Below are 25927 nucleotides of genomic sequence, written 5' to 3' on the forward strand. Positions count from 1 at the left end.
GCAACACGACCAAAATGACACTGTGGAATGTCATTCTCTTCCTGTGTGGGTTTTTGCTTCCCGTGTGAATATGATTGTAGCAGCTAGCGAGCTAACGAATAGGAGCTTTTTAACGCTAGCTATCCAGCTAGCGAACACATGATAAGGGCAATGACGCAAATCTGTACAAACTGACAGTTTTTCTGAAACAAAAAGTAGATATCCACAGTGTCTTTCCAAAGAAGAAATGCCACCATCACTTGAAAACAATGATAGCCAACTGTGGTAAACTAGCCAAATGTACTAGCTAACAACCCGCAGTGGTAAGGAAAAATCCGAGATTCTTTAGCTAGCTAACGACGTTACTGCTTTACACGGAAGAGAAGAGGCACAGCTGAGCAGCGTTGATTTACATAAGGGAGCCGTCGATAAACAATTGAATACTATATAGTTATCACGAGAGGTTACCAAGTTTTCTATCTAGCCAAACACTCCGTCTCAATTCTGATAGCTAATTTAGCGTGGGCTGTTTTATTTTGATGTGGCCTAACTAGCATGCTAATCGAGCGTCCATGATGTATTTGCTGCCAAATCTCTATGTTGGCCATTCTGTTTAATCCGACACATAATGCATTTGTTTATAAGTATTATCTCGAAATGACATGTTGATGTCTTGTTTTGGAAGCACAATGGTTGGCATATAGCTAACTGCTAACTATTTGGTTATAGCTAACGTTAGCATGTATCTAATGTTAAGTGTTTTCAGTTGACAAATCAGCTAGGTAGCTTGCTATGTTTGTTGGTGGAGTGCATTGGTTGGCAAATAACGTCTGGAGGAAATTGTTGATAGCTAAAATAATATGTAGGCAGCTGCTAACTAGCATTACCTAGCCAGCTAACTTAGATAACAGTAAAATACGTGATATTGTGTCTTATCAGTCAGTAGGTAGCAGGCTAGTGGGAGTAGTGTTGGCCTTGACGCTAACGTTATTGCTACCAAGGGGTGATGAAAAATATAATTCCTAGTTAGTTGGGTTATTAACTAAGCTCCCGAATGGCTAATGGGTAGCTAGCTAGCTTTCTGCATTGGCTGATTCAGATACTTTAGGGTAGTAGTATACATATATATCTATGGAGTATCATTGCAGATGGTTATTCTGATAATTTCTCAGGATTCATAAAGCTTCCGGTCTCGTGAGGTTGAGGACTCCCAAGTACATATCTAAAGAAATGAGTCCAACCTAGTCACGGCTCCATCTCTGAGTAGGAGCATTATTATGATTGCCTGTGACATTAGAGCGGTGCACAGCGTCTTCCTCTGAAGGATGTTATCAGGACCTACTCTTAATTTATTGACGTGTGACTCAAAATGCTGGAAATGTGTGAAGAAACCAACCAAAGCAGTTGTGATTTTTCTTCCAGATGAATGTTATTTAGTCAGTGGGTCACCACCAGTGTGCCAAAAAGTAATTCTCCAGATAAAGCAAGGATTACTTTTTTGCAAGAACTGCACAACAAAGCAGCCCAGTCTGGAGCAAGAACATGCACAGCCTCCCTTGAGATACACTAAGGACTATACACCAGAAAGTGAGGAGGACTGTCTTCAACTGACTCATTAACTTTTCATCCTCAATGGAAGTGCCATTGTAGATACGTCAACGGGTGGCTACAACTGGATCGTCTGGAGCTCCAGCCTTAGAGGAAACCTTGGAGCCCTGGGTTGGCTGCTCTGAGGGGGACAATGGGTTCCCAAGCTCTTCAGATACTGCGGCAGGGGGTGTGGGCTTCGCTCACAGGAGGCTGGTATGTGGACCCCCATCAGAGCACATTCTCCAACTGCTTCCACCTGTACCTCTGGATCTTTCTCCTGGCCTTCCCTTTCCTGCTTTACATGGTGAGTATTCATGGAGGGGACAATTTATGGTTTTGGTAGATAAAAAGGGTGGAAAATTTCATTTAGACTGGTTGTCATGTTTGTCAGGCACTTTTTACATACACAGTTATTAGTGCAGTATCAGCCACTATTCAGGTCAAACTCGTTTTTATCATAGGACAGGAGAAAATGAGGATGTTGGTAATAAAGTGGAACAGACTACTATTTCCCCTCCCAATTCAAAACAGCATTCCTTCTCTTACTTTCATGTTTAAGCTTTTGTGGTCAAACGTTAATATTTGCTCTAGTGAAGCTTGTTACCTGTAAACCAGACATGTTATGTCCTCTCAAGCTGTCATCTTTGAAGAGTGGTCCTTCCTTGTCTGTAATATGATGCCCAATTTGTCCATGTGCCTGCCTATCTAGGTGAACCATTTGTTCTTTTACTGGTATTGAGAACAAGGCATGGTTTCACTACCCTCATCATGGGCTAGCCTACTTTTATTCCCAGCTCTGGACTCAATCTTTCTTCTCCCCTCCCCTCTCTTGTCCTTCCGTCCAGTCTCTCCCCCCCAGCCTGGTTGTGGCAGGTGTGTACTGTGCTGTGGTGGCAGCCTTCTTCACTGTCATAAAGGCAGTGAACTTTCGCCTCCATGCCATGTTCGACCTGGGGGAGATAGTGGAGAAGAGGCAGGCCTCGCTCATAACCGACGCCCCCCGGCTAGAAGAGGGGGATGATGGGTCCGGAGGCCACGACGGGAATCAGCATGGGTACTGGCGGAGATTTCCAAATCCTAATGGAATCCTTTTTTTTTTGTTAAATCATGTCAAATGAAGATGTCATTCTATGTACATCTGAGTGAAGAGGCTCATTTGTGTTGATGCCTTGAGGGCTGTTATTTCACATGATTGTGGGCAGATTTTAGTGTTATGTTTTCTCATGTTGCTATATTCCCCTCTCAGGGACAGCAATGTTGGTGTGGAGATGACTGTGTTCAGGAAGGTCAACTCAACACCTCCAGTTCGCTGCAGCTCCCAGCACTCTCTGTTTGGACTCAACCAGGTGTCGGTGAGGACTGCCTTGCATTTACACCGCACACATACATACTCTTTTAACATAGTTCCACGCAACAAACTGCACACTTCATGCACACTGCACAGGAACATGAAATGATTGGGTTGTTTAATCCCATACAAATGATCTATATTCCTGTGATATTCATTCTTAATCTAACAAATGTTTTTGTTTCCCCTCAGGAGTTTTTGCCTCAGCTTGATGACAGTGGAGGCTCCAAGGGTATAGCATTAATCTAACTCCACTCTAACCGCAGTGTTGTGGTTGGTAAAGTAGATCTGACTAAGAGTTGCTGTGTTTTTTTTTTTTAACCCAACATGGGCAACAGTGTAATTTAGGGACTGCTTCTTCTCTTCTCAGATATCAAGGATCTGATGCGAGAGCAAGGCAGCAACAACTTGATTGTCACGTCAGCACACCGGGAGATCCTCCGCCACAGCTCCCAGGACCCGATCCGTAAGCATGGCGTTACACTGGAAATAGACCTAGAATCTTTTGTCCGTGTGCAAATGGTGATATAACGTTTATTTTTAATCCAACGCAAAACACGTTAGCTATGTTGATCTTTGCTTTGTCGTGTGTACTTATTTTGGATTTTCACTTCTTTCAGATGTTGCCAACGTTGCCAACATGGTTCAGTCCTGCTTGGCTGCTGCTCTAGGAGGAGAGTTCCCTGGTCTGAGGGGAGTGGGAGCAGGGATGTCAGGGGGATTTGGTAGCTTACAACCTGGGGAGTGCATCTCCATCCCCCCCTCCCCTTCCAGTCAGGAAGACGGAGGAGAGAAGGGCCAGTTGGAAGAGATTGAGGGGATGCTGGAGCAGCTGTCCCAGCAGAGTCCTGACGAGGATGTGATTGTGATGGGAGCCTACTCCCCCCTGGGCCCCTCTGCTGAGTCGGGGAGCCTGGGGGACACTCCCATCAGCCCTCTCATAAAGAGCAGTCTGAGTGAGGAGCTGAGTGAGAACCTGTTGGGGCTGGGCCTTGACCCTGTGGCCTTCGCCCCAGGAACAGAGCACCCAGGCAGCCGCAGTGGGGTGGCCTTGGCTGCTGGCTCCACAGACAGCTGCTTCAGTGGGGGTGGGGCGGCCACGGACCGCGAGACCCTCAGCACCGTCAGCAGCTACCGCAGTGAGAAGACTGACTCCACCCAGCTGGAGAGCCCTTCACTCAGCCTGCCACGGAACATAGACGCAGGGACACCGACCTCTGCCCCAGCCCTGGGCATCAGTACCCTAGAGCCAGCAGAGGAGCCAGTGCTGCAGGGGGGAAGTGATACTGACGACCTGTCGGACAGTGAACTGCTGCGCTCCCCTGCCAAAGCGTGCTCTCTGGGCCAGGAGCTTGATAGGACACTAGTGGAAGGGGAAGATTTGCCACCTGTCCACTCAGATATTGTACAGCCCCCATCCCTCCAGGACTCCTCTCCCTCCAGTAGTGGGCACTCCGAGTCCTGTGATTTGGACAGGAGGGTTCCCCCCCTCCCCCCTCCGAGGCAGGCCAGCTCGGTGCCGTCGGGGCTGGCCCTGGGTCTAGTGTGTTCCGAGCCTGCGTTGCCCGTCTCCTCCACCCCATTCCTGCACTCTGAGCAGTCCTCTCTGCAAGCCCAGCAGGTGGTGCGCCCCAAAGACTTGAAGCTGCTGCGGACCGGTGGCAGTAGTGTGGGCCACCGGCCTGGCCGCAGGAAAGCCCCTCGTAAGCGAGGTGGAGCGGGAAGCAGCAGCTTTGACTGCGGCTCCTACAGGCGGCACCACGGGCAGCACAGAGACTACATCCCAGTGCGCAGCCGGCTGGGGGCTAAGGCCTACAGCGAGAGCCTGTTTGAGGACTCCAGTGACGAGGACGACGGCAGTGACATGAGCGCCGGCTCAAGTCTGGGCTCCCAGAGACGCTACAGCTCTGACGACGACGATGACGACTCGAGCTCCTCTACCTCCTGCTACTCCCCTGACCTCGCTAACGCTGGCATTACGAACCCGCCCCCCTCCTCCACCCAGCTGCCCAACCCCAGGGAAGGAGAGTTGTCTGAGACAGCTGGGCCATCCCACTCCCAAAGGGCTCAGAGGTCAGCTAGCACGGCTAGTGCTAAAACTCACGCCAGGGTGCTCAGTATGGACGGGGCCGGTGTGGGCCACACTAACACTGTGGCCCTGCCCTCCACCATGCTGACCTCCTCCACCCCCGCTCCACGACCCCTCACCGTCTCCAAGTCAGACCTGGAGGCCCGGACCAGCCACACAGACGGCTTCCCTGGAACTCACCACCATCGCCTGGACTCTCTGGGAGGCTCCTGGGCTGGCAACCAGACGGGCTGGAGGGCCGGGGAACTGGTGGAGGAGGGAGCTGTGGGGGGAGGTAAGACATACTATTCTCTCAAACTTTGGGCCTTTATTCATAACGTGTGCTGATCTAGGATCAGATCGCCCCTGTCCATTTCATTATAATAAAAGTCAAAACTGATTCTAGATCAGCAAACCTTACTTTTAAACAGTCCCATTAAAGTTGGAAAGCTCTGAAATGTGTAACTGTCTCATTGAAATTTGGATTGTTTGCTATATTTACTTCATTAATCAGGGTCAGGTATTTCTAGAATTCAATCTGAAATGAACCTCCTTGTACTAATGTGAATATCTGCTGCCCCAGCTCTGGCCCCAGAGGAGGGGGGCAAGCGGGACTCGATGAGCAGTGTGAAGAGGACCCAGGCCATCCGCAGGCGACACAACGCGGGGAGCAACCCCACACCACCCCCCTCTACCATGGGCTCCCCACCCAGGTTGGTCCAGTCAAACACTTCCACACCAGTGTGCTTGCTATACAGTTGAAGTCGGAAGTTTACATACACCTTAGCCAACTACATTTAAACTCAGTTTTTCACAATTCCTGACATTTAATCCTAGTAAAAATTCCCTGTCTTAGGTCAGTTAGGATCACCACTTTATTTTAAGAATGTAAAATGTTAGAATAATAGTAGAGAGAATGATTTATTTCAGCTTTTATTTCTTTCATCACATTCCCAGTGGGTCAGAAATTTACAATACTAGTATTTGGTAGTATTGCCTTTCAGTTTTTTAACTTGGGTCAAACATTTCAGGTAGCCTTCCACAATCTTCCCGCAATAAGTTGGGTGAATTTTGGCCCATTCCTCCTGACAGAGCTGGTGTAACTGAGTCAGGTTTGTAGGCCTCCTTGCTCGCACATGCTTTTCAGTTCTGTCCACATATTTTCTATAGGATTGAGGCCAGGGCTTTGTGATGGACACTCCAATACCTTGACTTTGTTGTCCTTAAGCCATTTTGCCACAACTTTGGAAGTATATGTCTGGGGTCATTGTCCATTTGGGAGACCCATTTGCGACCAAGCTTTAACTTCCTGACTGATGTCTTGAGATGTTGCTTCAATATATCCACATAATTTTCCTGCCTCATGATGCCATCAATTTTGTGAAGTGCACCAGTCCCTCCTGCAGCAAAGCACCCCACAACATGATGCTGCCACCACTGTGCTTCACAGTTGGGATGGTGTTCGTCGGCTTGCAAGCATCCCCTTTTTTCCTCCAAACATAACGATGGTCATTATGGCCAAACAGTTCTATTTTTGTTTCATCAGACCAGAGGACATTTCTCCAAAAAGTACTGTCTTTGTCCCCATGTGCAGTTGTTTACTGTAGTCTGGCTTTTTTAGGGTGGTTTTGGAGCAGTGGCTACTTCCTTGCTGAGCGGCCTTTCAGGTTACGTCGATATAGGACTCGTTTTACTGTGGATATAGGTCCTTTGCTGTTCTGGGATTGATTTGCACTTTTTGCACCAAAGCATATTCATCCCTAGGAGACAGAACGCGTCTCCTTCCTGAGCGGTATGACGGCTACGTGGTGCCATGGTGTTTATACTTGCGTACTACTAACCAGACTTGTGGAGGTCTACAATTTTTTTTCTGAAGTGTTGGCTGATTTTGTTTGATTTTTCCCATGATGTCAAGCATAGAGGCACTGCGTTTGAAGGTAGGCCTTGAAATACATCCACGTGTACACCTCCAATTGACTCAAATGATGTCAATTTGCCTATCAGAAGCTTCTCAAGCCATGACATAATTTTCATCAATTTAGTGTATGTAAACTTCTGACCCACTGGAATTGTGATACAGTGAATTTTCTGTCTGTAAACAATTGTTGGAAAAATTACTTGTCGTGCGCAAAGTAGATGTCCTAACCAACTTGCCAGAACTATAGTTTGTTAACAAGAAATTTGTGGAGTGGTTGAAAAACGAGTTTAATGACGCCGACCAAAGTGAATGTAAACTTCTGACTTCGACTGCATCTCTTATGCCGGTCACCTCTGTATGTACGTGCTCTGTAAAGCCCAGCTCCTGTCTTCCTGTAGTCTCCAGGACCTCCAGCGTGCCCGTACCTCCTCACACTCGCGGACCCGGACCCTGCCCTCTGCCTTACAGTTCGCCACCTCACTACTGCTGCCCCGCGGGGGGGTCCACGAGGCCTCCACCTTTGACGACACCACAGAGGGGGCTGTGCACTACTTTTATGACGAGGGTGGTGAGTGTGTGTGTGGTGATGCTAGGCTGAGGCTCGCTTTAGAACCTTGGAGGGTGGGGCGGGGTGCCCTCTCTTAAATTAACCTATCCTGAAGAGAGCAAGAAATAAGCCCCATTGTTCATAGGCTTTACTGAGACATTAATTTATTTAAATTTGCAATGCAAATGATTCTGTCCTAGTTTACAATGTAGTTGTAGTCTCCATTCATTGTTGTTGCTGTGCTGGTGTTTTTCCAGGTGTGAAGAGATCGTACACGTTTGGACCTGCTGGAGGCGGTTATGAGGACCCAGTGGCGTACGTGTCTTTCTCTGATGCGCTTTAGGCTCTTTGCCCGAAACTGATTTTGATATGTCTGACCCCTTTCCCCTCTTCTCCTCTCAGGGAGCGGGAACGACAGTCCCAATCCTCCAGCTTCACTTCCACTGATGTCCAGGAGGGGGCCCCGGTGCTCACCATGCTCCAGCCCAGGCCCGTGGTTCTGCAGGGCATGCAGGTACGCAGGGTGCCCCTGGAGATGTCAGAGATGCCAGAGGTGAGGGGAAACGCCATTCGAATTCCTATTTCAACAGCTTTGTTCTGAAGCTGTGTCCGTACCCATTGGATACAGTGATCACAATATAGTGGCTATATCCAGGAAAGCCAAAGTTCCAACAGCTGGGCCTAAAATAGTATATAAGAGATCATACAAAAGATTTTGCGGTGACTCTTATGTGGATATTTGTTGGTCTGATGTGATTAATGAGGAGCATCCAGACACCACAGTTGATGAATTTATGACATTGCTTCTTCCAATTATTGATAAACATGCACCTGTTAACAAACTGACTGTTTGAACTGTTAAGGCTCCATGGAATGATGAGGAATAGAAAAACTGTATGGTTGAAAGAGATGGGGGCAACAGGAGTGGCTAATAAGTCTGTCTGCACATCTGACTGGCTGACTTACTGCAAATGGACAAATGTGACTTAACTCAACAAAAAGAAGATTAAACTGTATTATGAAGCCAAGATCAATGATGGAAAACAACTTTGCAGTACTTTAAATGTAGTTATGGGCAGTAAGACAAATTAAACTCCATTCAACTCCTTTCATCGAATCAGATGGCTGATTCATCACACAACCATTTGATGTTGCCAGTTGTTTGAATTATTACGTCAATTGGCAAAGTGGGCAAACTTAGGCAGGAAATGCCAACAACGAACAGTGAGCCATCATGCTCATGTATATATAAAATAATAATGAAAGAAGCATTTCAAGTTAGAATTTTGTAAAGTTAGTGTGGGAGAGGTGGGAAAATGATTATCGATCAATAATGACAAACCTCCTGGCATTGACAACTTAGATGGAAAGCTACTGAGGATGGTAGCTGACTCTATACCCACTCCGGTCTGTCATATCTTTAATCTGAGCCTAGAGGAAAGTCTTTGTCCTCAGGCCTGGAGGGAAGCCAAAGTCATTCCGCTACCCAAGAGTGGTAAAACTGCCTTTACTGGTTCTAACAGCAGACCAATCAGCTTGCTGCCAGCTCTTAGTAAAACTTTGGGAAAAATTGTGTTTGACCAAATACAATGCTACTTCTCTGTATAAACAAAATAACAGACTTTCATCATGCTTATCGAGAAGGGCACTCAACATGTACTCCACTGACACAAATGACTGATGATTGGCTGAAAGAAATTGATAATTAGATTGTGGGAGCTGTACTCTTAGATTTCAGTGCAGCCTTTGATTTTATTGACCACAACCTGTTGTTGACAATGGATGTGTTATGGCTTTTCAACCTCTGACATATCGTGGATTCAGAGCAATCTATCTAATAGAACTCTATCTAATAGAAGGGCTTTCTTTAATGGAAGCCAATGGAAACCAATGTCCTGCAATGTTCTGCATCTGGCATTAAACAAAGCACGTGTGTCCATGTATGCTGATGATTCAACCATACATGCATCAGCAACCACAGCTAATGAAGTCACTGAAACCCTTAAAGTCTGTTTTGGAATGGGTGGCTAGTCGTAAACTGGTCCTGAACATCTCTAAAACTAAGAGCATTGCATTTGGTACAAATCTTTCCCTAAGTTCTAGACCTCAGCTGAATCTGGTCATGAAAGGTGTGGCTGTCGAGTTGAGACAAAATTACTTGGTGTTACCTTAGATTGTAAACTGTCGTGGTCAAAACATAGATTCAATGGTTGTAAAGATGGGGAGAGGCCTGTCCGTAATAAAGAGATGCTCTGCTTTTTTGACACCACACTCCACAAAGCAAGTCCTACAGCCTCTAGTTTTATCTTAGCTTGATTATTGTCCAGTCATGTTGTCAAGTGCTGCAAATAAAGTTCTAGTTAAGCTGCAGATGGCCCAGAACAGAGCGGGATGTCTTGCTCTTCATTGTGATCAGAGGGCTGATATAAATACTATGCAAGCCAGTCTCTCTTGGCTAAGAGTTGGGGAAAGATTGACTGTGTCACTTCTTGTTTTTATAAGAAACAATGGGTTGGAAATTCCAAATAGTTTGTCGAGTCAACTTCTACACAGCACTGACACACACACACACACACACACACACACACACACACACACCAACATTTCACAGTCCCCAGGTCCAGAACAAATGTAAGGAAACGCAGCGTATTATTCAGAACCATGAGTCCATAGAACTCCCTGCCGTCTTATATAGTGCATGTGAACAGAACCTGGTTTAAAAAATAAATAAAGCAACACCTCACGGCAGAACGCTTCTCCCCTGTGCGACCTACTTGTTGTGTGTTTGTACTGACATGTATGTGTATCTGATCGATGCACACACACACACACTACATGTTAATGTTTTTAAATGTATGTAAATTGTCAAGTATTTTGTCTAGTGTTTTTTTCCGTTATGTCCGACCCCAGTAAGACTTGCTGTTGCTACTGGCGCCGGCTAATGGGGATCCTAATCAATCAAATCAAAGTCATGTGTTTCAGACAAATTAACCCCTGGACATTTTCTTGCATATTCCTGTAAATGTGGCTTTATTCATTCATTTTTTTACATTTTTAATACGCATGATGTTTGAATCCCCCTCTCTGTCTCCAGTTTGACCTGGACCATGAGTCCCTGCATGAGTCCCACGAGAACACGCTGATGATCGAGGAGAAGGCCAAGCCCAAACAGTACTACCGTTTCTGGGTGCTGCCAGGGAAGTGGCTGAGGGTACGCTACGACCGCCTGGCCCTGCTGGCGCTACTGGACAGGTGAGACACAGCAGCGAACTAGTTTATCGCAGTGGTAATATGATCCAATGTTTGTCATCTGTACTGAGGAGGAAGCCAAGGTTTTCCTTAAGAGGTTATTTTCTATACTGTGGAGTGACAGTGTTAGGGTTACTGCTTTTCCCCAAAAATATAGCATTTTCTGGGAAACCTGAGCATTTTTTGTAACGTTACTGGAATTTTGCAACCCTGGATAGTAAATGACCTCCTATCCTCCATTGTGTCTGTCCTGTAGGAACCGTGGTGTAGGAGAGAATGTGTTTGCGGTGGTGCTGGCCAGCATGGTGGCCTTCCTGGGGTTCCTGCTGCTCCTGGAGGGCTTCTTCAGGGACATCTGGGTCTTCCAGTTCTGCCTGGTCATCGCCAGCTGTCAGTACTCACTACTGAAGGTACGCGACACAAGTCATAAGGATTCAATAAAGTTCTATTCAATTCCTATATTCCCTTTTTATTAAAACAGTTATACAGTAAAAAAAATAAATAAACTGCCGACACATTTGTGGAACCGCAATAGACCACTGTTAACTTGAAGTAAACTAATGTTCACGCTTGAAATGACTCTCTCCTTCCTCAGAGTGTTCAACCAGATGCAGCCTCCCCAATGCATGTAAGTGGATGATGTCATTCACAACCATCTGTCTTGGTCATTATCAAGTTGGTAACCTATCTATCGTTGATTCTTGTTTTTGATGGCACACCCTGATGACTGTCTGGTCTAACCCGTCAGGGCCATAACTGGGTCATCGTGTACAGTCGGCCCGTCTACTTCTGCCTGTGCTGTGCTCTCATCTGGGTGTTAGACTTGACGGGGCGCTCAGGCCACCTGCAGCCCTTCTCACTCTACGGCGTCACCTTCTTCTCCGCTCACTTCCTGCTCTGTGCCAGGGACGTGCTCATAGGTCAGTCAGTGTTGACAACTTCTAGCTGTGTGCTTTTATGTCTTTTGTATCGTTTTGCGACCAACCAACTCAAGGCCTTTCTCCCTCTGTCTCTGTCTTCCCCCACAGTGTTTGCCTTGTGTTTCCCCGTCATTTTCCTTTTTGGGCTTCTACCTCAGGTCAATACCTTCCTCATGTGTCTGCTGGAGCAGGTCGACATGCACATTTTTGGGGGAACAGGTAAGACGGGTCCAAACAGTGAGATGCCATTCACTGTAATTCACAAAGTAAATTCTCTGTTTTTTTGTTGAGTGATGCTTGTTGACCCTGTGTGTGTGTGTGTGTGGTTTCTCTCCACAGCCACCACCAGCCCCCTGTCGTCGCTTTACAGCCTATTACGCAGTGTGTTGGTGGCCTCGTTGCTCTATGGATTCTGCCTCGGGGCTATCAATGCGCCCTGGGAACATCCCCATGTGCCAGTGCTGTTTTCAGTGTTCTGTGGTCTGCTCCTGGCCCTCTCCTACCACCTGAGCCGCCAAAGCAGTGACCCTGTCATCCTGTGGTCAGTATACCTCTACTCTTTAGTGTTGCATGGCATACCGAAACCTCTGTACTTTTTCGCAACTACAACATACGGTCCGGTATTAGAATTATGTATTCATACATATTGTTTTTAAAATAAATACACTGCCGTTCAAAAGTTTTGGGGTCACTTAGAAATGTCCTTGTTTTTGAAAGAAAAGCACATGTTTTGTCCATTTTTAAATTAACATCAAATTGATCAGAAATACAGTGCAGACATTGTTCATGTTGTAAATGACTATTGTAGCTGGAAACGGCTGCTTTTTAATGGAATATCTACATAGACGTACAGAGGCCCATGATCGGCAACCATCACTCCTGTGTTCCAATGGCGCGTTGTGTTAGATAATCCAAGTTGATCATTTTAAAAGACTCAGTGATCATTAGAAAACCCTTTTGCAATTATGTTAGCACAGCTGAAAACTGTTGTCCTGATTAAATAAGCAAGCAATAATAAGCAATAAAACTATCTGGAGCATTTGTGGGTTCGGTTGGTTGTTTCATTTGATTTGTGTTCATTTTGGAGTTGAATCTCCTTTTCAAAAAAGTAACCAGAACTGACCATCTCACAGTGCATCCCCGCTTTCTTTCTTTTTTTTTTCTTTTTTTCTTGGTGTGGTATCGTTTTATCATCGTGTTACTAAACCTGTTATCAGTATCAAAGTTAACGTTCTGGTATCGTGGCAACACTACTTTTTACTGCCCTCTGTCTGGTCAATGGACAGCTCATTAGTATCTCTGTGTTGATTTATGATGAATAAGATCAAATCAAATTTTATTTGTCACATACACATGGTTAGCAGATGTTAATGCGAGTGTAGCGAAATGCTTGTGCTTCTAGTTCCGACAATGATATAGATGACAATGAGATATATATATATATATATATATCACCTACCTACCTACTGGTACCTTGAAACTCACTAATATTCCCTGATCCTAGCTACTGTCCTAAGATCAACTCTACCCTGTCACTCATTTTCTCTCTAGGTCTCTGGTCCGCTCTAAGTTCTTTCCCGAGCTGGAGAGCCGGACCCCGGAGGAGCCTCCTCTGGAGATCAAAGACCCCCTGCCCGGGAAACTACGCGACTCTGTGGTAAGATCAAGGATGAGTCCCAAATGGCACGTCATTCACTGTATAGTGCACTACTTTTGACCAAGGCCCATAGTGCACTACTTTTTAACCAGAGCCCTGTCAAATCAAATTGTATTTGTCACATGCGCCTGAATACAACACCTTGCAGTGAAATGCTTACTGACAAGCCCTTAACCAACGACGCAGTTTTAAGAAAAATACCTAAAGAAAATTAAGAAATAAAAGTTACAAATAATTAAAGGGCAGCAGTAAAATAACAATAGCGAGGCTATACACAAGAGGTTACCGGTGCACTATGTAGGGAATAGGGTGCTGTTTGGGACTCAAACCAAGCATTATGTGAGTGACACAAACTGACCAGGTGAACGCTATTATCGCTTATTGATGGCACTTGTTAAATCCACTTCAATCAGTGTAGATGAAGGGGAGCTGACAGGTTAAAGAAGGATTTTTAAGCCTTGAGACATGGATTGTGTATGCGTGCCATTGAGGGTGAATGGGCAAGACAAAAGATTTTAAGTGCCTTTGAACGGGGTATGGTAGTAGGTGCGAGTGTGTCGAACTGCAACGCTGCTGGGTTTTTCACACCACAGTTTCCCGTGTGTATCAAGAATGATCCACCACCCAAAGGACACCCAGCCAACTTGACACAACTGTGGGAAACATCCCTGTGGAAGGCTTTCGACACCTTGTATAGTCCAATGCGCCGACGAATCGAGGCTGTTCCGAGACGCCAAAGGGTTGCAAGTCAATATTAGGAAGATGTTCCTAATGTTTTGTCCACTCTGTGTATATAACATAAATGTTTGAATGTGGTCTGAGGTTTTAAAACCCTCGTCATCTCTCTCTGTCTGGGTTTTTTACAGAGAGAGATTTTTCACTCGGACCTGGTCATGTGTCCCCTCGTGGCTGTCATCACGTTTGCCATCAGTGCCAGCACCGTGTTCATCGCTCTGCAGGTCAGTCAACTCACCTGGTCGACTGTCGATGGCGTTTCAATATCTAGAGGGAAACCCTTCTGGTTTTCTATGACACTCCCCAGTGAAACCTTGTCTCCCTCCACTCCAGCCTGCTCTAAGTTACATCCTGTACATGGTGGCCGGGGTGGTGGGCTTCCTCACACACTACCTGCTGCCTCAGCTCCGCAAGCAGCTGCCCTGGTTCTGCCTGGCCCACCCCGTGCTCCGTTCTCGAGAGTACAGCCAGTTCGAGGTCCGCGGTAAGTAGCAACCCGTCGCCCCCTAAACGCACACGTTCACACACACTGAAGAATTGTGTCGAGGCCTGAGGTTTGTCCTTGATTTGTTTTGCCATGCCCTGTCCGTCCCAGATGCCGCCCAGTTGATGTGGTTCGAGAAGCTGTATGCGTGGCTGCAGTGTGTGGAGAAGTACGTTATCTATCCGGCTGTAGTGCTCAACTCCCTCACTACAGAGGCGCAGCGCGTCAGCCTGAAACCCAAGGAGCTTGACATCTAGTAAGCAGCTCAAGCCATCCCCTTTTACCAACCTCACCACACATTCCTCTCCCTCATCCCATCTATCCATCCAGTCAGAGAGTTATTGAGACTACGCTTTGTATTTGCCAAATGAATGTGTTTTGATGTCCCCCTCCTCTCTCACTCTCTCTCTCTCTCCCCCCTCCTCCAGCGGCCGTGCTCTCTTCATCTCTCTGGCGGGGATGAAGCTGCTGCGCTCGTCTTTCTGCGCCCCGTCTCTGCAGTACGTCACGCTGTCCTTCACCGCCCTCTTCTTCCTCTTCGACTACCCACACTTCTCAGAGACCTTCCTGCTCGACTACTTCTTCATGTCCATCCTTTTCAGCAAGGTACAGAATACTCCTCCCTGGGACTTGGTTTTGCACAAATTCAACCAAATGAAAGTACCTACACATACTTAGCTGTATGTATACTGAACAAAAATATAAATGCAACATGTGACATTTAAAAATGTTTTACTGAGTTAGTCCATATAAGGAAATCAGTCAATTAAAATAAATACATTTGGCCCTAATCTATGGATTTCACATCACTGGGCAGGGTTGCAGCTATGGGTGGGCTTGGGAGAGCATAGGCCCACACACTTGGCTGCCAGGCCCACCCAATCAGAATCAGTTTTTCCCCACAAAAGGGCTTTATAACACACACAAATACTCCTCAGCACCCCCCCTCAGATGATCCCACAGGTGAAGAAGCCGGTTGTGGAGGTCCTGGGCTGGCGTGGTTACACGTGGTCTGCGGTTGTGAGGCCGGTTGGACGTACTGCCATATTTTCTAAAACAACGGAGGCAGCATATGGTAGAGAAATGTACCTAAAATTCTCTGGCAACAGCTCTGGTGGACATTCCTGCAGTCAGTGTGTCAATTGTACGCTCCCTCAACTTGAAACATCTGTGGCATTGTGACAAAACTACACATTTTAAAGTGGCCTTTTATTGTCCCCAGCACAAGGTGCACCTGTGTAATGATCATGCTGTTTAATCAGCTTCTTGATATCCCACACCTGTCAGGTGGATGGATTTTCTTGTCATGGATTTTCTTGACATGGATATAAAACAAACATTTGTGCACAACATTTGTGCACAACATTTGAGAGAAATAAGCTTTTCGTGCATATGGAAAATGTCATATTTTTTTATTTCAGCTCATGAAACAAACACTTTACATGTTCAGTTGATATTTTTGTTCAGCGTAGTTGTATACTCTGACCCTTGAAGGCAAATGTCATCATTTTCCCATGTCATAATCATCAGCACCACCCCACTATCGACACACACTGTATGTTAAAATGGAGTGTTTCTATGTTTTTTTTATGTCTGAACAGATAGAGGAAGAATAGTGTTTCCAGTGATGACATCAACCAAAGAACAGGCAATGCCTACTAACACTTGGTTAAAATCACATGATGCACACCGATGTCATTTGAAAAACATATCTTCTACTCTTTAAAAAAAAAAATGCAAAACATAGAAACGTGCCATTTTCATATACGGTATGTTGATGTTAGGGTGGTGCTGGAGATTGATGCATATGACGTTGAACATGTTTGAAATGTCCCTTTTTTAAGTCGTTTCTGGCTACGCAAGAACGTTACATTGAGAAATGACTGGACTCGGGTGTTTGATCGCTCACATTAGATTGGATGGTTTCTCATTACAGCTCTGGGACCTGCTCTACAAGCTGCGTTTTGTCCTCACCTACATCGCTCCCTGGCAGATCACCTGGGGCTCTGCCTTCCACGCCTTCGCCCAGCCCTTCGCTGTGCCCCGTATCCCTGTACACTGGCTCTGTGATCAGCAGAAAACTGTTGGTTAGACTCCATCCTTGTTAAACAAAGTTCTTTCTGCACTCCCTGTTTTTTATTTTATTTATTTATTTCACCTTTATTTAACCTGGTAGACAAGTTGAGAACAAGTCCTCATTTACAATGTTTCTCATTTGCCCGTGAGAAAGTGTTTAAACAACACTAAATGCTATGCACATTGGATGTCCTGTGTGTTAGTGTTGTCTGTTAGAGCTCCTTAACCTAACTCTCAGACTCAGCCATGCTGTTTGTCCAGGCCGTGTTCTCGGCTCTCTTCTCCACCCCTCTTAACCCTGTCCTGGGCAGTGCTGTGTTCGTCACCTCCTACACCAGGCCCGTCAAGTTCTGGGAGAGAGACTACAAGTGAGTTCTTTACTTTCCAGGAGCCCGAGAGATGTAGAGATGGGCATTGTTCAGACCAGGTGGGTATGATCACTAGGAACCAAACGGGAACGAAACAGGGATGGACCTACCTAAATGCGTCCAATAGCAACTCTTGTTTTCGTGGGCAAAACAGTTTCTGCATAGAGTAAACGGCTTCCATTGAAAAATGTTTTGGGCTAATGATTACACCCCATGCCTCTAGCAGTTGCTTGTTGCCGTTCAGAGGTCAATGTTAAAACCGGATTAAGGAGAGTATTGCTCGATGCCGTGAAAGCTAGCAGACTGCGTTACCATTTTACACAAGTCACCACACTTTTACAGCAGTTTCTTGAGCCTCTGTGTCGCCTGGTTAACGTAATATCTGTCTTTCCAGCACCAAGAGGGTTGATCACTCCAACACGCGACTGGCCACCCAGCTGGACCGCAACCCAGGTCAGCTGCCGCAGTCTTCCTTCCCCTCATCTAACGCGAGTCATCATTCTTTAAAACGACTCTGCTCTCATGCCTGTGGTCTCCTCTCTTCCAGGTGCTGACGACAACAACCTGAACTCCATCTTCTATGAGCACCTGACACGCTCTCTGCAGCACAGCCTGTGTGGGGACCTGCTGTTGGGACGCTGGGGAAACTACACCACAGGAGACTGCTTCATTCTGGCCTCCGACTACCTCAACGCCCTTGTGCACGTCATCGAGATCGGCAACGGCCTGGTCACCTTCCAGCTGAGGGGGCTGGAGTTCAGGGGTGAGGAGGAGGGGAGAGGGTTTGGGCTAGAATGGGCTTTTATGGAACCAAGTTCAATGTGGTAGTAGGTTTTAATGGTGAGATGGACAAGTTCAAAATACTATATTTTCTCTCTCTGCCATTTTCCCTCATTCCCCTCTTCTGGTGTCTCTCCCCCAGGTACCTACTGCCAGCAGCGGGAGGTGGAGGCCATCACCGAAGGGGTGGAGGAGGATGAGGGCTGCTGCTGCTGTGAGCCAGGCCACCTGCCCCACATGCTCTCCTTCAATGCGGCGTTCGGCCAGCGCTGGCTGGCCTGGGAGGTGGCCGCCACCAAGTACGTCCTGGAGGGCTACAGCATCAGCGACAACAATGCCGCCTCCATGCTGCAGGTGTTCGACCTGCGCAAGATCCTCATCACCTACTACGTCAAGGTGTGTGATCCATCCTGAACACACAGTGAACTGTAAAATGAGATACAATAACATGTCATTTGAACAGTTGATGGCCCGGTCTGTAACCAGTGTTTCCTCTCTCGTAGAGCATCATCTTCTACGTGAGTCGCTCTCCTAAACTGGAGGAGTGGCTGGCCAATGAGACGGTCCAGGAGGCGCTGCGGCCCTGCCTGGGCCCGGCCTACGTGGACAGTGACCCGACCTTCAACCTGAACATAGACGAGGACTACGACCACAGGGCCTCTGGCGTCACCCCCACTGCCTTCTGTATGGTCTACCTGGACTGGATCCAGTACTGCAACAGCAGACGCCCAACGGTTAGTGTTCCTTCTCATGTTACTGTTGTGTAGCTGTCAATTCACGTTTAAAAAATATATATAAAAATTATATATATATATTATATATATATTTTTAAACCAGAACTTTCCATAGCAATGTCGTTAGTGTTATCAGCCGACTAGCTTAATGAAACGCTTTGTGTTATAGCCAGTGGAGGACAGTGAGAGGGATTCTCCACTGATCACCCTGTGTTTTGGCCTCTGCATCCTGGGGAGGCGGGCTCTGGGCACAGCCTCCCACAGCATGTCAGCCAGGTAAGTCCCAGGGCCGGACGGTCTGTCTGTTCGCTAACTGCAGGGAGCGTGTGATATGTCTCTAATGTGATGGCGTATAACCGACGGTGACTATCTGTACGTTTGTACCCCACCTGTCAGCTTGGAGCCTTTCCTGTATGGCCTCCACGCCCTCTTCAAGGGGGACTTCCGCATCACCTCTCCCAGGGACGAGTGGGTGTTTGCTGACATGGACCTGTTGAACAGGGTGGTGGCCCCCGGGGTGCGCATGTCCCTCAAACTGCACCAGGTAAGTAAGACCTATCATATGTTACTGGCAACAATTGTATTCTGGTTTTTTTTAGGCAATGTTTACTGACACCAGGTTGTTTTGTAAGTTGGCTAGCTTTGCTTGCTAGCTGCTAGCAAATTTGGCAACCTTTCTGAGCTCAAATGGGCACACTGAGCTCGGGCACTGTTTTTGTTATCCCAAGGGGTTAATGAGCTGTTTTCTGGGCACACACTGACACCAGAGTGCTCTGAACTCGGAGTAGATTGCCAGAGCGAATTTATCAGCTTTTAGAAGCACTGTGGTGACCAGAGCTGAGACTAAGAAGCCTAATGATGACATCGCTCACACTAAAAAAGTATCCTCTCCGACCCCCCGTCCCCAACAGGACCACTTCACGTCCCCAGACGAGTACGAGGACCCGGTGGTTCTGTACGACGCCATCACTGCCAACGAGGAGAAGATGCTGATCAGCCACGAGGGCGACCCGGTGTGGCGCAGCGCCATCTTGGCCAACATGCCGTCACTGCTGGCCCTGCGCCACGTCATGGACGATGGCAGCGACGAGTACAAGATCATCATGCTCAACAAGCGGTTCCTCAGCTTCAGGGTCATCAAGGTGAACAGGGAGTGTGTGCGCGGGCTGTGGGCAGGCCAGCAGCAGGAGTTGGTGTTCCTGCGGAACCGGAACCCGGAGCGCGGCAGCATACAGAATGCCAAGCAGGCCCTGAGGAACATGATCAACTCGTCATGTGACCAGCCCATCGGCTACCCCATCTACGTGTCGCCCCTCACCACCTCCTACGCAGGGGGGCACACCCAGCTCCGCTCCGTCTGGGGGGGGCCTGTTAGCCCCCATAACATCTACACCTGGCTCATCAGCAGCTGGGACAGGTACACTTACATTACACAGCCTGCAGTAGCCATGGTAGGGCTGATACACACACACACACACACACACACACACACAGCCAGGTATCCCTGCAAAGTTCTCATACTATCACGCACATGCCATACACGGATGTTCTCCCGCTCTCTCTCGCACACACCCACTGACCGTGTGCGATAAGACGGTTGGACTTTAACTCTGTTTCCCCCCTGCAGGTTACAGAAGGGTTGTGGGGCTGGCTGCAACAGTGGAGGGAACATCGAGGACTCAGACTGCGGCGGCGGCTCCACCTCCATCTCCAACAACCCAGCGGCTCACACCACCCAGAGCACCCCGGCCTCCAGCCTGCCCCTGCCCCAGCCCCACTTCACCTCCATCCACCCCCCCATGGGTGAGCCCAGGACCCCACCACTCACTACAGCCTTGGATGTCCACTGTTTAACTACTGCTAGCTATTATAACAATGTCAATACTGTCAGTATGCTGATAACGCAGCCATGGAACAGTTTGTGTAATGATTGCGTTCTGTAATGTGTATAAAATGCCTCTCGTTGTCACCGTAGGAACTGACAACCCTGTGGGCCCCACCCCCACCTGGCCCCACCACCCTCAGCCCCTCCCCTTGGCCCTGCTCAGCCAGTCAGAGGGCAGGATGGACGCTGGACTGGTCACCTCCCTCCACCGAACCTCGTCCATCCAGGGCCTCCTGGGCCAGCACCTGTCCAGCTCCCAGCTGTCCTTCAGTAGCTCTGTGGCCATGCCTTCCCTGCCCGGCCCAGAGCGCTTCTGCCCAGGCAGCTTCCAGGAGGGGGTGCACAGAGGGTCCGGACGGACAGGACATGGCCTGGGGCAGGGCAGCGGGCTGCACTATGAGGGCCTATACGGGAAGTGGAGCCTGTCTGGCAGGAAGGGCTTCAACGGGCCAGCCTCCGCTGAGAGCGACAGCGGGGGGTCTCCATGCATACGGACACAGGTGAGGATAGTAAAACAACGTAGTGTGTGTGTGTGGGAGCTAGAGCATAGCGTGACTGTCTTTATGAACTAGGGCCGTTCCCGGCTAAAAAAGCTCATCGATGGGTTGAAATGTTCAAATGTGTATTTTTCCATATATATAGACACCATATGTGTGTTAATAAAATCAACTATATGTGGACTACTGAGCTTGTCTGATGCTTTAAGCACACTGTGATTTAATGACTTGAGGGAGCCAGAGATCAACCTTACCAGAATAAAAAAAATCAACCCTCTTCCTTCCGCTGCTGCTGGCTTTGGCAGATTCTACTGTTAGACTCCTGCTGCTACGCTCCTAATAGGCTACAGCAGGGGGTCTGCAACCTTTTGCATTTGGAGTGCCAATTCATCTTACCCTTTGTACTGATCTGTGTGCCAGATGCACATTTTTGTGGAACAGTTTCATGTTATTTACATTATAGTCTTTGTATCTCAAAATCATTTTCATGTGGTTAATCAGAATTCCAAAAAAGTATTTCTATTGCCATTGCCAACTATGTCAAAATAGCCTACATAAAGCCAACAAATAAAAACATTGCAGCCTGCAAGTAGAAAATCTCCTGATAAAATGAATATCCTATAAATCACATTGGCTATGCAAGGCCTTTTCTACAAGGAACTTGAAACATTGTATCAACTATTAACTTGGGCCTGAAGCTGGAACGAGCAAACTTGCAACATGTAACATATTCTGGGCCTTCCGTTTCCGCTCCAGTGAGCTCCGGACAGACACACAGCTGTAGGCTATTTGTGCCATGTTTAAGAAGGAATCAGGTACACCTATTTTTATGACGTTTCCACCTGATTTCCTTTTTCTTTTTCCTCCTCCTTTCACGCTGAGTGGTTATCGAAAGAGAGCTGGGAAGATATTTCAAATCAAGGTTGAGGAACGTTAAGGAACTATTTTCATTCTCAACAGATATAAAAACAGACTTTGTCTCTGCTTTGTCTTTGTCAAGTAAACAATCAGAAACACTATGAGATCCCCAAACGGGCACATTTCGGCCTACTTCTATGTATAATCAGGTGCTCGTCCTTCCTCAACATTGACAGGAGCGCTACAAACAAATGACAATTCGTAAATTGACAAACCACTTAAATGGAAGGAAATAAACCGAAATGTGTTCCTCACAAGTGTAGCCTAGGTCTACTCCGACAATGAGAACGGTAAAAGACTAATAATAATGTGTTGAATGCATTAACCCAAATGACCGTAACCAGACAAACATTGTAGATTAGAAATGATGGGAATTAACAGTAAATGTACTACTGGTGATACTGTTGTGCCACCCCCGTCTCCTCTGCAATGGATTAGTCCACTGAGACAGGTGTCAATCAGACAGGTGTCTTGTGCCATAAAAAAAAATGTAATATACATTTTAGACTGCTCGGCTAAAAAAATAAATCTTGGTCGACCGGCAGACAAACCGACCAGTCGATTTTTAAAAACGGGGTCAGCCCTATCATGAACACATGAGAATAATGTCGCTGCAGTAAGTAACCTCCTCCAGAACGATGGTATGGTTTTGCGATTTGATTTAATGATGGTAATTTGTTGCAGTGGAAACTGAGGCTATTTATGTCTTGTCACTCTGTGTTCCAGTCTACTCCACCTGCAGCCCGGCTTGAGGCCAGCCCAACCCAGGACCCACTGGGCGTTACCCAGTCCGCGGAGACCACGACCCTCATTGCAGGGGAGCCCCCCAGCCCCGCCCCTCGGGAGGAGTCCACAGAGCTGCCTTTACTTGAGCACCTGGATTGAGTCTGCACTGGAGAACACATGAGAACCCCTGCAGACAACGCACACCACCACCACGGCCAGTTCTAGAGTGGGCCTGACCGGCTCAGACTGGACTCATTCCAGCTTCCCGGAGTCATTCCAAAGAGAACTGGACTCTGAGGTTCGCTACATCTCTGGCAGATCACAACCTCTCAACATGTTCATTTGTAAATGTTTTCCAGCCTTTGCAATACTGGATGGATCTGGGAGGTTTAAGTACATTCATCTGCTCCTCATCGAGCCACCGTAAGGATGCATGTAAAAACAAAATGTATGCACCAACCCCCTCTTCCCAAAAAAAAACATTCACCATGTCCCCTCCTAGGACTTGAAACAGGAGCTCTCGCCCAATACACCCTCAGAGTTTCTGTGGACAACCTTTTGGCCATAACTATGGTAACTCTAGCAGGCCAAAAAGCCAGTGCAATTGTAAGGGATGTTGTGTAATGTTTAGTTAGTTTTTTAAAATTCTATATAGGGGAAGGGGAAAAAAACCCTCGTTTCTCCTCTCCTTCACCTGAGATCCACCAGCAGCAACAGCATAACGAATCCAAAAAGGGAATGCCAATATCCTATGTTGCTGTATGTACAGGTGAAGCCAGAGTTACTACCATAACAAGCCTTGTTCTTTAATCCCCATTCCTGCTCCAACCTGCTGCTTCACTGTAGAAAGAATTCACTGTGGGGAAATCCACTGTGAAACTGCATGGGTCACATCATATGACCAGTCAATATCAACACCCCACCTCCCCCAGCATACCACCCACATTCCAACAGCGCCTCCCTGTAGAAACACCCTCATGCTCGTTCAGGTGTTTCTGACGCATCAACAATCTCAAGCGTTCTGTCAAGGAGCTTGTTTCAGGGATAAGACTCCCGCCTACTCCCACCTTCTCCAACATGCGGTGCTTTTTCCCGGCAGAGTTTACAATCCAGTCAGGCCTGGACACAAGCTCTGAATTTGGGGAGGTCTAGGGAGATATGACTCTGGACAGAGATGGTGCCCATTGTACAGGACGGGAGGAGATTGTTCAGACCACACAATTCTAAACTGGGATTGTTCTTTCTAAAGCCTTTTTAGATTTTTGTTTCCTATTTTCGGGGTGAGTGGAATGTCTTTATCTTTCTTTTTACTTTACTTGAAGAATCACAACCTCCTCGGTGGCTATAGGCTAGCCTGCGGAGTTGCCCTAGTGACCGACCACTCTCGGCCCTGACCTGATCCAATCAGCTGTGGACTCTAGACGGTGGGAGGGGCTCTGACACGAGGCCCTTCTGCTTTCCTTGCCTCCAGCTACAGTGCCAGCTCCTCTTACTAGTAAACTACTGCTTCCGCACCTCCTGCTACTACTACTATACCTACAACTACTGTTTGTGCTACACTTACCTCCAGCGTTTTAGTTGGAAACAAACCAAGTTGAATAAATATTCCAAACAAAGATGGCATATTTGTTATTGACCACACCTGGGAGACTGTTAAAAGGGTTTGTCTATTTGACATGCTGGCGTGATAGAAACACGGCGATGGAAATAGCCTCTTGTTTAATCGTCACCTTTGCCCCGCGTGTTTTGGCGTCGCCGCTGTACACTTTCACCAAGGGTTCTCCTCTCTTTATTGGCCGTGTAATGTAACTGGAACTGTTCCCCGAGGAGTCACTTTAAGACGTTTGCTTTTGCCACCCTGCTTTTTTAAGCGCTTGACGCACTTCAGACTAGAGACCCGCTCCCGTGATCTCTCTAACCAGAGCACATATCAGGCGAGCTGGCCGTCTCCCACCCTTCTGGTCTGTCCCGAGAGTTACAGAGCCTTACAGCACTACAGTAATCCATGTGGTAGTACCTTGGTCTGCCTGGGCATGTATTTATATCAATGGTGGAGCTATCTGGAATAACCTTTTGTACCATAGTGTAAAGCTGGTCCTAGAAGACTGCCTTGTATGCTCGTTTTCGCCCCTAGCCGTCTTAGCTCTCACTTTAGTTAGCAGACTGTCTACTAAAATTTCTCTGGGAATCTGTACTTACAGGGTAAGAACTAATAGGTGGAAAATTGTATTCTCATTGGTAACGAATAGGAATGATCTACTCCTTATTGTGTCTAAAAGGGAAGAGACGGAAGGGTGGCGTTTTCAAGCGCTAGGTGGTTAGATGGTATCTACATAAGTTAGACTGGGTAATTATGCAGTAGCAAATTGAATTTAGTCTGAATCTTGGGAGTCTGGGCCTCACGGTTGAATTCATGGGTCACTACTCAAAGTGCCAGTCAATGTGATGCCCCCACTACAGAAACAGCAGTGGTTTGAAGTGGGTTACTGCCCCTTTGTTCTTCTTTCATTCTGCTTGAGCTTACAGGTCTCTTCATTTTCTAAAACCATCCTTTTGGTTTCATCCTCCACATTTTGAGGACTTGGGCTTATGTAAATTGAGTCTTTTTGTTTGTCAGATCATTGAATCTTAACGCCGTGGCTGTCTTTGGGTATTGTTGAGGAGGAGCAGACAGGAGCTGGCGCCTACCAGATGTTAAAACCCAGTATCTAGCTAATTGATCGGCCCTTGTTAACGTGTGTCCTCCCTAGGCTCGGGAAAATCAGAGACATTGTAATCGGGGTCCCTTTTTTTTTTGTTTTTCTTTCCCCTTATTCTCAGTGTAATATCCAAAGCAACAGGGAGTACTTTTCTTACTGGGAGAAAGGAAAGCACAAGTTACTGGACAGAACTGGGTGTCTATAATAAAAGGGATTCCTTAATCTCTGCCATTTATGTACAGCATGTTTTGTATATAAATATATATATTTAAAAAAATATATATAAATCTATTTTATTATTATTGGATTTCTGGTTCTTTTTCGTGGAAGACACTATGTTGAGTCTTAGGGGAGGTTCTCTCTTGTGTTTTCCCCTCAGAAGAGAGATCCGTCTCCCGAGTGGAAGGGCGCTCTTCACATTCAATCATGCAGTTTGGGGAGAATCGATTAATACTTCTTTTGCACAAATGTTGTATAATATTACACCATCCCATGTAAAACATCCCATGTTTTTTATTGTAATTATTTTAGTTATTTGGGGGGGGTGTTTTATTTAAAAACTGTATTCCGATATATTAAGTTCTGTACAGTTTTCTGTGACCCCCCTCTATTTAAATTAAAGCTTTTTGTGTCATCCTTTGCTAATTAAATGCAATGAGTGCTTTCATTTTACCTTTCCCCTGTCGTATTTTCTCTATCAGCCTTTGTCAGGCAATGTTATCATCATTTGAATATTGATTCAGAACAGC

At 46.9% G+C, this 25927-nt stretch overlaps 1 protein-coding gene across 1 annotated transcript; it reads left to right on the top strand.

Moving 5' to 3' along the window:
• LOC118390497 (pecanex-like protein 3) lies at window positions 1-25717 on the top strand. Its single transcript, XM_035781121.2, has 33 exons — window positions 1-1873; window positions 2415-2623; window positions 2816-2921; window positions 3110-3149; window positions 3288-3383; window positions 3538-5280; window positions 5569-5698; window positions 7302-7471; window positions 7708-7765; window positions 7853-8003; window positions 10545-10702; window positions 10956-11109; window positions 11295-11327; window positions 11448-11619; window positions 11728-11838; window positions 11959-12160; window positions 13171-13276; window positions 14143-14235; window positions 14345-14495; window positions 14607-14751; window positions 14924-15101; window positions 16432-16540; window positions 16810-16939; window positions 17334-17392; window positions 17487-17702; window positions 17862-18115; window positions 18223-18453; window positions 18623-18729; window positions 18850-18997; window positions 19365-19870; window positions 20081-20256; window positions 20429-20838; window positions 22480-25717. Exons 1-33 carry the CDS (start codon window positions 1721-1723, stop codon window positions 22636-22638), a joined length of 6864 nt encoding a protein of 2287 aa, XP_035637014.1. The 5' UTR covers window positions 1-1720; the 3' UTR covers window positions 22639-25717.
• The last annotated feature ends 210 nt before the right edge of the window (window positions 25718-25927 follow it).

This window comes from Oncorhynchus keta, chromosome 11 (assembly GCF_023373465.1).
Source record: "Oncorhynchus keta strain PuntledgeMale-10-30-2019 chromosome 11, Oket_V2, whole genome shotgun sequence".
Taxonomy (NCBI): domain Eukaryota; kingdom Metazoa; phylum Chordata; class Actinopteri; order Salmoniformes; family Salmonidae; genus Oncorhynchus; species Oncorhynchus keta.